Raw genomic sequence first — 16,879 nt, forward strand, 5'->3', positions numbered from 1 at the left:
TCTCCCTTTCCTAAAACCATGTTGACTGTCTCCCAGTACCCTGTTACCATATAGGTAATTTTCCATTTTGGATCTGATTATAGTTTCCATAAGTTTGCATATAATAGAAGTCAGGCTTACTGGTCTGTAGTTACCTGGTTCAGTTTTGTTTCCCTTTTTGTGGATCGGTATTACGTTTGCAATTTTCCAATATATATTGAACCAACAAACAAAACATATCAAATATAAACATATAATAGTCAAATAAATATCATTTTTCTATTTCAATAATAATTCTAAAAAAATGTTTAAAATAAAATATTCATTTTCTGTTTGACAGTTGGGTATTGTCTTCCAGTTCATGACATGCAGTTCATAGCATACATAAAATGACTTACACACATATGCTGTGCTGATTCACCCAATCAGTTTCTGTCATCTAAATTTTAAAAACCCTCCAGCATGAAAAGTGATGCACAGTATCATTCGAGAGCACATAGTTCTTATTAATTTGCCTGCAGCACTATCCAGTACACAAAGGACCTCCTCAATTATGTTAATCTTTGAATAAATCCTTTTGAACAAAGTTCATGCTCATTTTTACACTTCCAATGACTTCTGTATATTCAATTATGATTGAAATGTGGTTGCATTATGAAGAGTTTAAAAAACAAAATACTTTTTCAGATTTCAGATTTAACATCCAGTAAACAAAGAAGATGCTACGCGCATGATAAGCCCACATTAAAAATATCACAGCTTTGCAGAGATGTAATAACACAGCTTCACTGAGTGACAGGTGACTTGATGGAAAAAGGCTTTTGTGAGAGTGTAACTACTTTTAACAATGTAACCAACTACAGAGCCAATAAATCAATTGATTGTTCCGAATTATTGTTCTTTCATTTAAAAATGCCCAGCCCCCTTGCCAAGAATGGCCCCATAAAAAATGGATTTGTGACAACATTTTTAAAGACAATAATACACAGAAGAGTATCACAATTTTAACAGGAACAGATAGTATGTACTGTGTATCTACTTTAAAATGATAGATTTATAATAACTTTAACAGGCAAAACTGTTCTTTACAGAGGTATGACAGCAGATGCTCCCTTCTCAAAAGATTTCTCAATTTTCGATGTGAGTTTGTGCCCCGCAGCTCACCGTAGTTACGGTTTTCTTCTAAGTAAGTGGGTGTGTTTATATCGTCAGGTCGCTCGTTGTGCTGCTGTTGCGTTAAGATTTGGGGTACATAATGGCTCAGAACATCCAGAGCGTGACCCTTTCCTTGACTTTACCAATATCATGTCAGATTTGTCTCGGAAAGGTAGGCACAGTTAACTATTTTAAGCGGTCTTGTGCGAATGGTTTAGGAGTATCAGAGAGTAAAGAAAGTGTGTACTGATGTTTGGTAGTTAGTGTATACTCACAGTAATCTGGTTTTGGGACGACTGGATACTTACCGGTAGTTTTTATTTCAGAGGTCTTCTCTTACAGGACAGATATAACGCCGTAGATAATAGTTTCCTGATGTAGGTAACGCGTACCCAGCCTGGTATCCCCATAGGCTAATATAATGTCTACTAATGATTTGGATGTAATTGGTCTTCAGAGCGAATGGAACGTTCTCGGATCTAAGGGTACACATAACAAACCTACCACTGTCTCATCCGGGACATTCCAAAACGCTTAACGTCCCTTAATGTAGTAAAGAATGCTGCTACAAAGTCCAAATTTGGCACAATATTAGCCCACAAAGAGTTCCATATATGCTATAAATTGTGTGATTGTATATGAAGGGGAAATGTATAAAACCCTCGTTAAGTGTCGTTTTCCCATCATAAAAACGCGCTTAATGTGGCTTAATCTATCCAAATCTATTGCTATTAACTCCAAACTTAACACAATGTTACCTTTTCAGCAGAGCTCACTTAAACTTAATAAAGGCTTTACGCTGTCAAATGTATGCTTACCTATTGACGTAAGGTGTTTTACCAACTGTTTTCACAAAATATATTGATAGTTCCCTCTGTTGGACAAGTAACATTGTGTCAAGTTTGGAGTTAATAGCAATAGATTTGGATACATTGGGCCTCGTTAAGCACTATCCATGTAATGCATAATAGTCTTACATGTCTTTCACATGCTTACTTTTGTAATTACTGCTTGAAACTATATGGATAGTGTCCTCTGTTGGACAAGTAACAATGTTTGGAGTTTGTAGCAATAGATTTGGATACATTAAGCCATGTTATGCGCGTTTTTATGATGGGAAAACGAGGCTTAATGAGGGTTTTATATATTTACTCTTCTAGTCTATACAGTCACAGTTTATATATATATATATATATATATATATATATATATATATATATATATATATATATACAGTGCATTGCAAAAGTATTCAGACCCCTGACCAATTCTCTTATATTACTGAATTACAAATGGTACATTGAAATTTCGTTCTGTTTGATATTTTATTTTAAAACACTTACACTCAAAATAAGTTATTGTAAGGTGACATTGGTTTTATATTGGGAAATATTTTTAAGAAAAATTAATATTTGGTAGAGCCACCTTTCGCTGCAATAACAGCTTTAAGTCTTTTGGGGTAAGCATGTACCAGCTTTGCACACAGTGTCGGAGTGATTTTGGCCCATTCTTCTTGGCAGATTTGCTCCGGGTTGTTCAGGTTGGTTGGACGATGCTTGTGGACCGCAATTTTCAAATAGTGCCACAGATTCTCAATGGGATTGAGACCAGGACTTTGACTGGGCCACTGTAGGACATTCACCTTTTTGTTCTTGAGCCACTCCAGTGTTGCTTTGGCCTTGTGCTTGGGATCATTGTCCTGTTGACTTTCCTCCCAAGCTTCAGTTTTTTAGCAGACTGAAGCAGATTCTCTTGCAGTATTTTCCTGTATTTTGCTCCATCCATTTTTCAATTGTAACAAGATGCCCAGTCCCTGCCGATGAGAAGCATCCCCACAGCATGATGCTGCAACCACCATACTTCACTGTAGGGATGGTGTGTCTTGAGGCATGGGCAGTGTTAGGTTTGCGCCACTCATAGCGCTTTGAGTTTTGGCCAAAAAGCTCTATCTTGGTCTCATCTGACCACAAAACCTTTTCCCTCATCGCAGCTGGGTCACTCTCATGCTTTCTGGCAAACTCCAGACGTGCTTTCAAATGGTACTTTTTGAGTAATGGCTTCTTTCTTGCCACCCTCCCATACAGGCCAGTGTTATGCAGAGCTCTTGATGTGGTTGACTGGTGCACCATTACTCCACTCCCAGCCACTGAACTCTGTAGATCCTTCAAAGTGATTGTTGGCCTCTCTGTGGCTTCTCTCACAAGTCTCCTTCTTGTTTGAGCGCTGAGTTTTGAGTGACGGCCTTTTCTTGGCAGTGCCTGGGTGGTGTGATGCAGCTTCCACTTCCTGATTATTGATCCAACTGTGCTCACTGGGATATCCAAACACTTGGATATTATTTTGTACCCATTCCCTAACCTGTGCATTTGTATTACTTTATCTCTATCTTCTGTAGAATGCTCTTTGGTCTTCATTTTTCTTCAGATTCACAGCCTTACCAATGATCCTTCCACAGTGGGGTTTTTATCCAGAGAATATGACAGGAACTTTAGTGGTTCACAGGTGGAGGCCAATGTAAGGTAATTATGTCTTCGTTAGGGCAATTTCTTTCATCGGTGCAAACTGGGAGCTTCCACAGCACAGGGGTTGAATACTTATGCAAGCAAGATATTTCAGTTTTTTATTTTTCTTAAAAATATTTCCCCAACATAAAACCAGTGTCACCTTACAATAATTGATTCAGAGTTTCAGTGTTTAAAAATAAAATATCAAACAGAACGAAATTTCAGTGTACCATTTGTAATTCGATAATATGAGAGAATTGGTCAGGGGTCTGAATACTTTTGCAAGCCACTGTGTGTGTGTGTATATATATATATATATATATATATATATATATATATATATATATATATATATATATATATATATATATATATAAATATTGTGCCAAATTTGGACTTTTTAGCTGCATTCTTTAGTACATCAAGCGACGTTAAGCATTTTAGAATGTCACTGTCATCCCGTTTGATTAAACTACACATATTAACATGTATTCTAGTTTGTTTGATGTATATTGAATCGTTCATAAATTCATCATGAAATGTACTGTGCACTTTGGTGGATGTAGCAGACGGAGGGAACGTGCGACTGTGAGTGGCCACACGTTCGTGTTTAGTACTTTATGTAAAGTTTTTTTTTTATTATTATTATTTGTTTGTTTTTTAATGCATTTAGTATTACTATTTACATGTGTACAAGTGACTGTACATTTTATATATATGTGTGTGTGTGTGTGTGTGTGTGTGTGTGTGTGTGTGTGTGTACTAATTCAATAACAGCCTGAAGTCTTGCAACAACATTAAGATTACATGTCAGCTTTCACTATACAAAATATATCAAATGTTCTGCAGGGTGATGGTAAACTCTTGGAACACATACCTGTAGCCTAAGATGGTCAAGTTGTCTTTCATGCTTGCAGTCTCTCATTCACTATTTTGCATTTCTTAGGTACGCCATCCAGTGATCTGTGCTAACAACCATGTCTTCTGCTCTACTTGCATTGAAGTGTGGCTGAAAAGAAATAGCCAGTGTCCAACCTGTAGGGTTCCTATTACAACGGAGAACCCCTGTAGAGAGATCATAGGTGAGGCTGATTCTTAATTCGCTTGCTTTGACTTGGTAGATTATTATTCAATTTGGTATATTAGACATGAAACAGCTTTGACTTAAATGATTTTAAAATGCATGCAAAGAATTTTTTTATTTGTTTTGTTTATAAAATATCAAATGGGTAGCTGTGAAAGGGTATTTATTTGTGATCCTGAGAAAAAAAAGCTACTGAGACCTACATTATGAGTCTCGTGTACAGGGCTGGTTTGTCAGTTAGTAGAAATTAGGGGTTTCAGAAAGGCTTTACATAAATAAGACTTTATAGAGAATTTAACAGTGTGTTGCTGATTTATGGTAAGTCATGCCTGTTTGTAACTTTGATGGATATCTGTTACACTAAAAGCATTTATTACGGGATACAAATTAAAAACTTGTGTTCTCATGTGTTATGCAAAAACAGGTCTACATCAGAAACTGCCATCATAGAAGTCAACCATAGCCTTTCAGAGCCAATGTCTTCCGAGACAATTCTAGGAGAGATGTATGAAATGTGTTTTAAAATGGAAGGCAGCTTTCTTTAAACCACTTGAATCGGCAGAAAAGGGAGGCATGGTTAGAAAAGGGTTATCTGGTCAGCCCAGTCCTGTCACATGAGACATGAAGTGTGTGAGTTTGGTGGCAGCAGTATCAGTGCTTGCTCACAGAGATTGCACTGCCAATTCTACAGAGGCCAGGGATCCTGTAACGAATTGGTACAGTTGTGGGAGCACTTCACTGTAGTATGTTAATGATGGCAGTGGGAAAGGCAGAACCAGGATGAGACTGCTCCATTCATCCAGAGTGGTCACACAGCAACTTAGAGGAGCACACACGCACACACCAGATAGCAAACTCTGTCCACTGATTTACCTGTTTCTGCTTGATTTTTTCAAAGTATGTACTATAATTGAAGGCTACTTTATCAGTTTGTCAACTGGGAGTGTTATTATTCCTAAATCTGCAGTGCCTGAAGTGCTATTTAACATCGTCAAACTGTTGCTTTGGTTGATGTTGTAGGTGCTACAAATGAAAATGGTGGTAATGACAGCCATACTGTTAGAAAGCATCTTCGAAAGACCAGGCTTGAGCTACTGCTCCGAGAGTATGAGGTACAAGTTCTGTTCACAAGACCAATGCTGGCTAATCATGCATGGCACTTAACTGTCTTGTTCGTCTTTATGATCACAACTTCGTTGTTTTCAATAATAACATGATGTATGTGTAGATAAAACATAGCTATGTAAATATGTTGTAATTAATTTTTTAATTTAAGTTTGAACTTTTAAAGCTACATTTAAACATGTGTCTTTAACAAGTAACTTTTGTAATGTAGGATGAAATTGAGTCTCTTCAAAAAGAAAATGAGGAGCTGAGAAGCAAAAACCTGAGCTTGGAGTCACAACTGCAAATTGTCCTTGACCCGTCAGCCCTATCGCTATCTAATAAAAATGAGGACTGTTAGCAGAATGGAGAGGACAAGAGAATTGACTCTGATATGGTGAAGGAATGGAGAGAGAAACTCAAAGTTACTACTGACATTTATGAGAGAGTGAAAACTGATGGTGCAAAGCTGAAGGAGGTACTGTAAAAACCCTTAAACAACATCTTTGTTGTGTAATTCTTAAATATGCTGCTATTTGTTTGTCAGAATATCCCACCCAGACAGTAACTAATTGAATACAGACCTATAACATATTGATAAGTAATGCAAAGCTCTATTTACTTCCTTGACTGCTGTTATAATCAGAAATACAACTAAATCATTGATTAATAATTCTGGTTTGCCATCAGAAATCTTACTGATTGATTATTATTTAGATTTCCATTACATAAGTGTAGATGTTAAACTTCATGCTGATTTGAACTCGGCCCTCGCTAAGATAAGCACCAACTAAGACGTAGCTTTACAATAAACTAATGTGATCCATCTGCATCTCCATCCATTTGCGTTGCTTTCCATCTGATGAAGTAGATATCTTTCTGTCTGGTGTTGATTGCTGAAGCGTAATGCTGGCTCCAGGGGTCAGCTTATTTTGCCTCCCCAGTGCATCAGCACACACAACGGCTGCAATGCTGGCTCTGGGGATCAACCCAGTGCGGTCTCCCCAGCGCATCACCATGACAACCGTCTGGATTGAGCTAAGTAGGGTACATCTCTGGGGTCTTCAAGTGGGCACCTTTTATCCTCAGTGTTTCATCGACTAGCCCACGACACCTCAGGAGGGTTCAACAGTGATTCTGGTGTCCCAGCATCAACCCCCTCCACCCCCCACTCAACTCAGCTCAGTTTTCTTACCCATACATAAGAATCTTTCCATCTCAACCACAGCCAGTTGCTGCTCCTTTCTGCTGCTTCAGATAAGTTCTTCACTGTGAAATGCAACTCTTGGCCACTGAACCCGACATTTCTGAGAAACCGGGTTGTAGAGTGTGCCACAAATACTCAACAACCCACCTCCACTGGGTAAACTCAGACTCTCCATCCTCGCTGACCCGCTTCAGCAACTAGTTGAGCATACCGAAGTTTCTTCCTGTCATATGCCTCGTCCACAGAATCTTCCTATGGCACTGTTAACTGAACAAGGTGTGCTGATCCAGACCACAAGACATTATCTGGTCGAAGGTTAGCGGTGGCAATCTCAGGTGGAAAAATAATCCGTTGACCAATATATGCCAGCATCTTCCAGTCTCTAGCAGCTTCCAGTTGTCCTGGGCAAGGCTTGGTTTTAACACCTTTTCTTGGTGGTTGCTCTCCTCTATGGAGGAATATTGTGTTTTGTGTGTAATGCTTTGATGGAGCTGGTGGCAACTTATTGGTCAGGTTACGCTTGTCTTCCAATGCTAAGGCCAAACATCTCAGCAACTGGTCGTGGCGCAAAGTAAACCGTCCTTGGCTAAGACCCACCTTACATCCTGTCAAAATGTGCCATAGCGTTGAAGGTGATGAACACGAAAGAGATGAGGGATCTTCACCCACCCAGACGTTAAGGTTCGATGGTGATGGGAGAACATCATATGTTGATCTGATGAGGAAACTGATCCTGCTCTGGTCCATTGTCCATAGGTCTTGCCAGCCGATCTTGCATTGTTCCACACTCTCCCATCTCATCCATTCTCCCTGCTTGGCCTGGGAAATGGCCTTTACACACCTGATCCTCTCCTCCTGCTTTTGCACCTCATTGACTACCAGCTTCCTCCGTTGAGCTGGGGTTGCCTTGTGTCATGTAGTAGGAGCTGAACTGAGACCAAAACCTCCTTTTCCATAATATCTCCGATTCAAAGGGCAGCCTTAGCATCTTCCACAGCTTTCTTTGCCGTCCATTTTCTTCCAGTTTTCAACACAGGTGCTGCCTCCCTTATGCATTTGTCGCGTGAATCTACCATTGTCATTTCCAGTCTGACTTTGGCGCACTTAAACTCCTCGGTTAGAGCAGAGTTTGGTAGCTGCAGTATTCCTTTACCATAAAGTTCCACTCTGCTGAGACAGCGTGGAACTCCCAACCATTTCCTGACTTATGAACTGATTAAAGCTTCCAGCTTCTCAACTGTTGTCAAGGAAACCTCATACACAGTCAGTGGCCACAGCAGTCTTGGCAGTAGACCAAACTGAAAGCACCAAAGTTTCAGTTTGCCTGGTAAAGCGCTGCTGTCTATGCACTTCAACCCTTCCACTGCTTGTTGTCTAACTTCTCCCACATGAACTGTGTCCTTTAGATTCCCATCGTACCATCTTACCAGACTTTTCACTGGCTTCTCAGACACTGTTGGTATTGGCTCACCGTTAATGTATAACTTTTTATCTACTACTTTACCTTTAATTATAGAGATGCTACTTGATTTAGTGGGCTTGAATTGCATTCATGCCCATTCAATGTTATTGGTTAATTTGCCCAATAACCGATTAGTGCAAGTTATTGTTGTAGTCGTTGTTGTCCATGTTGTCCATCAATGTATGCTTGAGCTGGTGGTAGTTGCATTCCAGAAGCCAAGCGCTCTCCTCCCACTAACCATTTTGATGCCCTAATAATTACTTCCGTTGCCATGGTAAAAGCCAGTGGAAAAATGGTACATTCTGGCATTATTCCAACTTCTATAAGTGTAATGGAACTTGAAAATCATTTTTCCCATTTTAGTTTTTCATTAAAAATAGGACTCTGTTTGGTGTTGGTTCCTAAAAAACATTCAAATGTATAAGGGGCTCCACAAGAACTGTAGGAAACAGTCCTGTTTTAAAAGTGAATAGTGTGATTGTACTGTAATTGTTAATACACTTCAACTGCTCATATCTCATAAACCAGCAGCTGTCTTTGTGTGTTCAATTTTGTGGAAACTCCTCAGGCAAAATGTAACGGTACCCTTCACTTTGACCTGAAACCTTAGATTGACATACTGTGCTTATATGGTTTTTTTCTGGTTTCTGGATAATAAAAACCTGGTGCAAGTTAGATTATGGGTAGCAGTAATATTACAAGTCTTCCATAGTCACTTTGTCAAAGCCTAATTGGTGGTTAGTGACACAATTTGCATCAGTTTAATTGTACACTGATTGATAGAAAATAAACAATTGTACGGTGACTCGTTGAGGCCATCCAGAACTTTTTATGCTAATTCTTTGTGGAGATCACAAAATAATTTCTCAGGATCTTGATATTGCCTTTCCGTTATCTTGTGATCACGAGATTATTTATCACAGGAACTCAAGAAAACAGAAGTCATTACTTCTGTTTTTTGTGAGGTACACTACTGGTCAAAAGTTTTAGAACACCTCAATTTTTCCAGTTTTTATTGAAATTTATGCAGATTAATGTCTCAATGTACTCTGAAATTAAAGCATAGAACAAATAAACAATTGGAGATAAAAAAGAAATCATGGAATCGTTTTGTTTAACAAAATTTTATCTAAATTTTTGACTCCTCAAAACAGCCACCTTTTGCAGATATAACAGCCGAACACACTCGTGGCATTCTTTCTACAATGGAAATCAAATATTGTGCAGAAAGTTCTTCCCAACACTGTTGCAGAAGTTCCCACAAATGTGTTGCACTTGTAGGTTGCTTTGCTTTCACCCATCTGTCCAGTTCATCCCAAACCAGCTCGATAGGGTCTGGAGACAGTGCTGGCCATTCCATGATTTGAAGCCTACTGTCTTGTTCTTTTCTTCTAAGGTAGTTCTGACATAGCCTGGAGGTATGTTTTGGGTCATTATCTTGCTGTAGGATGAACCCCTGACCAACTAGGCGTATACCAGAGGGTATTGCATGGCACTGCAAAATGCTGTGGTAGCTGTTTTGGTTCAGGGTGCCACTCGTTCTGTGCAAGTCGTCGACTCTGGATAAAGCAAAAGAGCCCCAGACCATCAGCTTCCTCCTCCATGTTTGACAGTTGGTGTCACACACGAAGAACCATCCTTTCGCCTACTCGACGGCGTACAAAAACTCTGCGTGATGAACCGAAGATTTCAAATTTGGATTCATTGGTCCATAAGACCACCTTCTTCCAGTCTTCAGTAGTCCACTGGTGGTGCTTCATGGCCCAGGCAAGCCTCTTTTTCTTATTTTGCCATCTTAGCAATGGCTTTCTTACTGCCACTCGACCTGTCAAACCTGCATCTCTTCACAGTTGAAAAAGAGACTTGCTTACTTCGACCAGTGTTAAGCTGTGCTTGAAGCTGTTATCCTGTGAGCCACCTATCAAGCAAGCTGTTGACTCTCAGAAACTTGTCTTCTGATTCTGTTGTGGCTTTGGGTCTGCTAGACCTCTTCCTGTCAGAGTTTCCTCCAGTTTCCAAGTGCCTTTTGATGGTGTAGGAAACCTCACTGACACCTTGGCTTTCTTTGCAATTTCTCTAAAGGAAAGACCTACACTTTTAAGGGTTATAATGGTCTGTCTGTCTTCCTTTGTTAATTGCCTTTTTCTCTCCATTATGATAGCAATATACTACTTCCTGCAGTACAATACTGTCCAAATAATGCTTAATAGGGTGTAGTAACTTTCAAGGCTTAATTTACTTCCATTGCTGCAGAACAGCTGTAAGTTGTTAACCCATTACTTGTTCCCTGAAAAAGGCCTTTTTGTATAACTCTGAAATGTACATTATTTTTCAGTTTTTGGTAAGCTAAACTTTTTTTTTAACCTCTGGCAGTTTACCACTTACCTTTGTATCATTTCAGGTTATTCACTGGACTTGAACTGCTTAAATTTCAATAAAAACTGGAAAAATGGGGGTGTTCTAAAACTTTTGTTTTAGAACACCAGGAGTGTATATAAATTATGTCAGGAAAACGGAAGTAATCACTTCTGTTTTCATAGGATCCCGAGATAAATGCCATAAATGCCATAACTACACATACCCCCCCCCCCCACCCAAAGCCTCAACGAGCTGTCGTAATGAGTTTGTGTATAAATGTTCGTTGATAGTTGAAATGGTAGCCGTATCAGTCCAGACATGATGGACAAAGAGAAGCAGTTTTTACTTACTTTCACCTGAAGACCTTTGAGATCTTGAAAGCTTGTGATTAATTATTGTTTAGTTAGTCCAATAAAAGGTGTCATGTCTCCATCTCTTTGTATTAATATCGTAAGTATGCTTTTTAAGGCCTCTACTTCCTTGACACTTTTTAAAATTAAATTCTTTGGAGCAAATGTGTAAATGAGCAAATGTGTAAAGAAGCATGAATTTAGGATGTTTACTGACATGTCAACATTCCGATTACCTTTGTGTTTTCTGGCTTTAGTATCTGCAGTTGCATACAACTCTACACAAGTGAATGACCGTACAGCAGTGACTGTAGATTTCACTACGTGGTTAGGAGATGCTTTCATTAACTTGCATATTTGGTTCTGTTAACACACTTTTATCTTTGGTATTTATTGAAGTCTGTCATGTACAAACTTTGTTGATGATCAACTTTATCCTCTTTCACATGATACAGTGCAACAGGTTTTTTGCATACAGCACATCTTGAAAAACGCACATGTAATTGACATATGTGGGTATTGCTTAACGCAAGGTCTTGAGGGCATCATACTGTAAACTATGCAATGATGACCCAGTTACAGGAGTTCTGTCTTGTGCTTGGGACAGTTAAGGGTCTATCTTGTGCTTGAGACAGTAAGGCTATGTCTTGTCAACTGCTCTCACCAAGACTTTTTTGCAGCACTGATGTTCGTTTAAGACTTTGACTCTAAGCTGTTAAAGGTCATGTATTGAGAACCACTTGTCGGATTTTCTTTATATGTGGTCGTTTCTTACATGCTGTGGAAGTAGATAATGGTGACTTATATTAACACTTTTGGTGCATAGTATTTTTGCCTTTCTGTTTCAATTATGTTGACATTTAAACAATGGAGGATAACACAAACATTCTCAAAAGCTCTCTTTTGTCTTTAGGCAAATACGAATCTGAGAAGTCAAAACATTGATCTTGTGAGAGCGAATCTACGTCTGAAAGCTGAGGTTGACAGCAGATCTCCACAAAAGTATGTCATTGTTTTAAATAGTTCATAATGTAAATTTATTATTTAAAGCAAGTTTTAACATCATGTTTTTAAATCTGATTGACTGAATGTTTAATTGATCTTCTTTCCTAAACTTTCACCATTTGATTATTTAAAAATATACGTCTGATAAAACTATACCTAAAAATGTCGACACAGTAATTATACATTTAGCCTTTCCTAGTCGGGGGAGGGCAGTAAAATGTATCTACTGTGATATTGCAATAAAAAAAATCTATTATAACAAAAAGAAAACATTACAAAATTTGCATCACATATTGTTTTCCATTGTGTAAAAATAAAAATCTCCCTGATCTTTTGTAAGTTTGATATAGAATTGTGTTACATGCTGTAGTATGTACCACTATTGTCTTGTCTCTGTAGGTTTGGAAGGTGTACTGTTGCTGCACTGGAGGCAGAGATTGGCCAGTACGAACGGGATGTTAAACACCTGAGAAAAGCCCTTGAAAGAAGCGATAAATATATAGAAGAGCTGGAGGCCCAGACCTCCAGTGTCAGGGCGGAAACAAATGGAAAGGAAAGTATGGGTAGATCTTTGATGACACTGAATCCAAACTTTTCTGATTCTGAAGCTGAGGAAGTGGAATACAATCAAGAGTGTTCTGTAGCATGGGACGGGAAAAATGAAAATGAGCCAAACCTGACTGTATCATTGTGTGTCAGTGAAATAGAACAGCCATCAGTCAGCAAATTACAAGGTAATGATTCACTGTGCTCTGACCAACCTAGTAGCAATTGCACAGATGTGGATATGAGTAATGATAAATTAGCTGGTGCCAGGACGCTTCTTTTAACTACAGCCGGTAACAGCAACAATCCTGGTGTGGTACATGGAAAGGGAAATGGCAATGAGGATGGCACTCCAAAGAAAGATGAGAGTGAATCTGAATTTGATCACACCGTGTTAACTCATTCTAAGTCCTTTAGCTGTCTAAGTTTGAATAGTCAGAGTGATCAAGGTAGAAAAAAGACTGGTAGCAAGCCTTTCTTCTACCTACGGAAACTCAGTTTTGATGATCCTAGTTGTAGCAGCATGTCTGGTGAAGGTAATAAAACTGCAGATAACTCTCACTCGGGCAGCTGCACCCCTAGAGAGAAGGGAGCAACTGATTCTTCAGCTCGGCACGCTAGTCCCAAGACTTGTAACAAAGACCGTTGCACTCCACCTGGAGATGTAACCACTGCAGGACATATTAAAATGGCTCAGAACTCTGCTAGAACTTTTCAACTTATTTCTGACTTTGAAGTGAACCGTTTAAGGACATCAAGTGAAGCTTCCATGGATGCTGCTTACCTTGATAAAATCTCTGAACTGGACACTATGATATCTGAATCTGAAAGCAGCAGGGGCTCTCATTACTCTTTACTGTCAACACAGTCCTCTGACCTTCATATTACTTTGGTACCAGAGCTCACAGGTTGTGTTGAACTTATGAATGAAACTGACAGAAGGCTTGAGCCAAAGGTGAGAAGAAGACACCATGTTGAATCATTTTCTCAAGAAAACGGTGAAATAAGAAGTGGTGGTGAAACAGTAGCCACGTCCAACATCACTTCAGGCATTACTGATCTGAAAGAAGAATTGTATTTATTCGGACAGGAGGATACAGAAGTTGGTGATCTTAAAACAAAACAGGATTTCTTGCAGTTGGATGAAATTTCGCCCAATTTCTTTGCAGACTCGCAGGGATTTTCTGGAAATCCAAAGGCTGAGTCTTCACATTCTCCCTGCTCAGTAGAAGCCCGACTTGACCAAGCTGAGGGTCATTCCCTGTTTCTTTGTACAGCATTGGCATCTGAAAAGGGAAAGTACATAGGATCAAAAATCAGTAACACCTTGCCTATAAAAAGAAAAACTAGAAGTGGCCTTGATATGGCCAGCCCTTCTAAAGCATCCAAGTTACTGTAGGTCTTTTTGCTGCTGGTGGTATCTGTTCTGTCCACACTGGCTAATAGATAACTGCAAAAAATAAATTAAAGAAATAAAGAAAATGTCTTCTCCCAGAAGTTCATTGTATTTATACCAGATATTATAATGTGGAGAACCTCGGTCCAAAGAGGAGGAGGAGGAGGAGGAGGAGGAGTAGTAGTAGTCGTAGTATACAGTACATCAACATGGGAATCAAATGGGAGGATATGCCAAATGTGTCTCTTAGGGGTACCAGCACTGCTTCCTACTGTAGCTCTCTGTGACAGAACAGTACATGTTAACTTATAAAGAAAAGCTCTATAGGTACAATATAAAACCCAATTAGTAACTATTTGATGTAACAAGATTGAAAAAATCAGGAATGATAAATTAGTATTGCTTTCCTGATGTTATTACAATATATGTGCGTGTGTATATACACACACACACACACACACACACACACAGAGCTACAGCTGAACCTGTTTTATATCACCTTGCTTAATATCATGCTCTGTTTATTATTACGTTTTTCAAAAAAAACACTTTCTGTGCACCATAGGTTCTTAAGTATCATCTCAGAAACCAACTTATTGCCATGTTTTGTGCAGCCTGTCAAATGCTGTGTGGCTGGGCTTTACTACTTAACCACAGGATAGAATAATAGTAATCATCTCGGCTGATAAACTGACATTTTGTGTAACTCAATTGCTGCGTGGGCATTCTTAACGGGATACAGTTCAGTTACAAAACACCGTCACCATTGTTTTTTTTCTTTTTTTAACAATCTTATTCACAAAGAAAACAAGTGCAATGCCTAATTGATAGTGACCATCGGTCAACAATTTATGCCTTTTTTAGATAGACACAAGCTGTTTCATTCCAGTTAATGATACAAAATGTATTTGTCCTGTAGGAAACTATATGAATTTGTTTAAATGTAAAGAACGACTAAATGTACAGTACTAAAACACTGCTCTTTAATTCACCGTTAGTTTTCTTTCTTTTTTTCTCGCACTCATAATGTGCTGTCGCAGGCAAACGTGAAACCCACTTTATATCACAAATTATGCCTGCACGGCAATCATAATATAAAGCAGGTGCATGTGTGTGTCTATATATATAATATATATATATATATGTATATATAAATATATATATATATATATATATATATATATATATATATAATAGTCGTCCTCTAAAAAGGAGATTTTTATTTTTTTTTTTTTTTTTTTTTTCCACAAAAAAATAAGTCAGTTTCTTAATGCTATTTTTTTTTTTTTTTTTTTTTTTAATGTTAATGGTTAAATTGCAAAATGAACCTGAATACAACCAGTTCATGGTTAGAAACATGTAAAGAACAACAGTACAAACATGTATAAATTGTGTAAATGGTGCCAAAAATTGTATGGGGTTGTTTTGAATACCTGTATTTAAGTATACATAGCGTAATTTCATATTTTATCACTGTTTAATGTATTGATGTCATTGAATTTACTAGATTATGTTTAAGTGGCTGACTCTTGTACTCTAGATGTATTAATTAGTCAAGTTGTATGGGGCTGGCAAGACTTAAAGAATGACATTGGTCAGTTGCAGTTTATTCCCAAAGCACTATTCTTCAATCCACGAGTAAACACTTGCTAGCTACCTGTTACCATGAAAGACATCATTAGCACAAAAAACTAAATGAATCTAATTTATACCATAACCTTGCAGTCTTTTAACAAATGAATTAATTCTAATGAGTCAACACTTAATTTATTTAAACTCCCAGCAGTTCATGAATTAAAATTGCATGCAGTGATTAAAGGCTCCTGAAATATGCATGATTTCGTTAAAATGTTATAATAAATCAGGAGATTACGCTACATGACAACAAGGCAAAGGTTTACCCCTCCTGTGTGCAGTGGGAGGAGGATGGGGCTCTTGTCCTTGTAACCTTTTTCTCAAACAAAAGGCTAGATTACAGTTGTAACACTGTTGTTGATGCACATTTCTTATATTCTCATTTAAGAATATTTCCAATGTTGATTTTAAAAATGTAATTCCAAGAATCCATTTATTACATCCACACAAAGTGTATTAATACAAAGCAGTAACCAATGTTACACTGGGCTTTGTAATTTCAGTTATATAGAAACAATGATGGTGTAAGTTTGAGCCCCATTATACCAAAGCAATTTTTCACAACAGAATTTGCTATACAGCTTTTTATTTATTTATTTATTTATTTATTTTGAACCTCCGGGGCAATTACAATTAAAAATAAATAAATAAATACATAAATAATCCTTAATATTTAATAGAGGTTAAACATCAGGCATCCAGATATAGCAACCGTTGAACATTGTTACCAAGTGGTGTTATGGGTATGTGGGAAACAAGTTTTGTTTGAACTTGTTATACGGGGACTAAGGTCATGCCATCCCACAAGTTAGTATCACATAATGTGTATTAATTACTTTTGCACTTTTGCTGCTGTCATTGGATTGTTCAACATCTACTCTCATAATGGAAATAAACTTCTACAAAAGAAAATGCCCAAGAAAATCCATATCGATTTTAATTTATCCTGGAAAGAAAATGTGACAGACATATTATTATATTCTAACCATACTATTAACTAAAGAGGGTTTGTGCTTGAACCACCCAAGATGTTAAAATGAAACACCTATTGCAGAAAAAGCTACACTATTACAAATAATAATAATAATAATAAT

At 38.0% G+C, this 16,879-nt stretch overlaps 1 protein-coding gene across 1 annotated transcript; it reads left to right on the plus strand.

The window, feature by feature from the left end:
- The first annotated feature begins 1,203 nt into the window (after positions 1–1,203).
- On the plus strand, positions 1,204–15,258 carry LOC121327716 (ORC ubiquitin ligase 1-like). The gene is given in 6 exon segments (XM_041271866.1): positions 1,204–1,306; positions 4,585–4,720; positions 5,743–5,834; positions 6,059–6,304; positions 12,117–12,205; positions 12,608–15,258. Coding segments are annotated over 6 exon segments (2,181 nt in total). The 5' UTR covers positions 1,204–1,234; the 3' UTR covers positions 14,154–15,258.
- Positions 15,259–16,879: the final 1,621 nt, after the last annotated feature.

This window comes from Polyodon spathula, chromosome 15 (assembly GCF_017654505.1).
Source record: "Polyodon spathula isolate WHYD16114869_AA chromosome 15, ASM1765450v1, whole genome shotgun sequence".
Lineage (NCBI taxonomy): Eukaryota > Metazoa > Chordata > Actinopteri > Acipenseriformes > Polyodontidae > Polyodon > Polyodon spathula.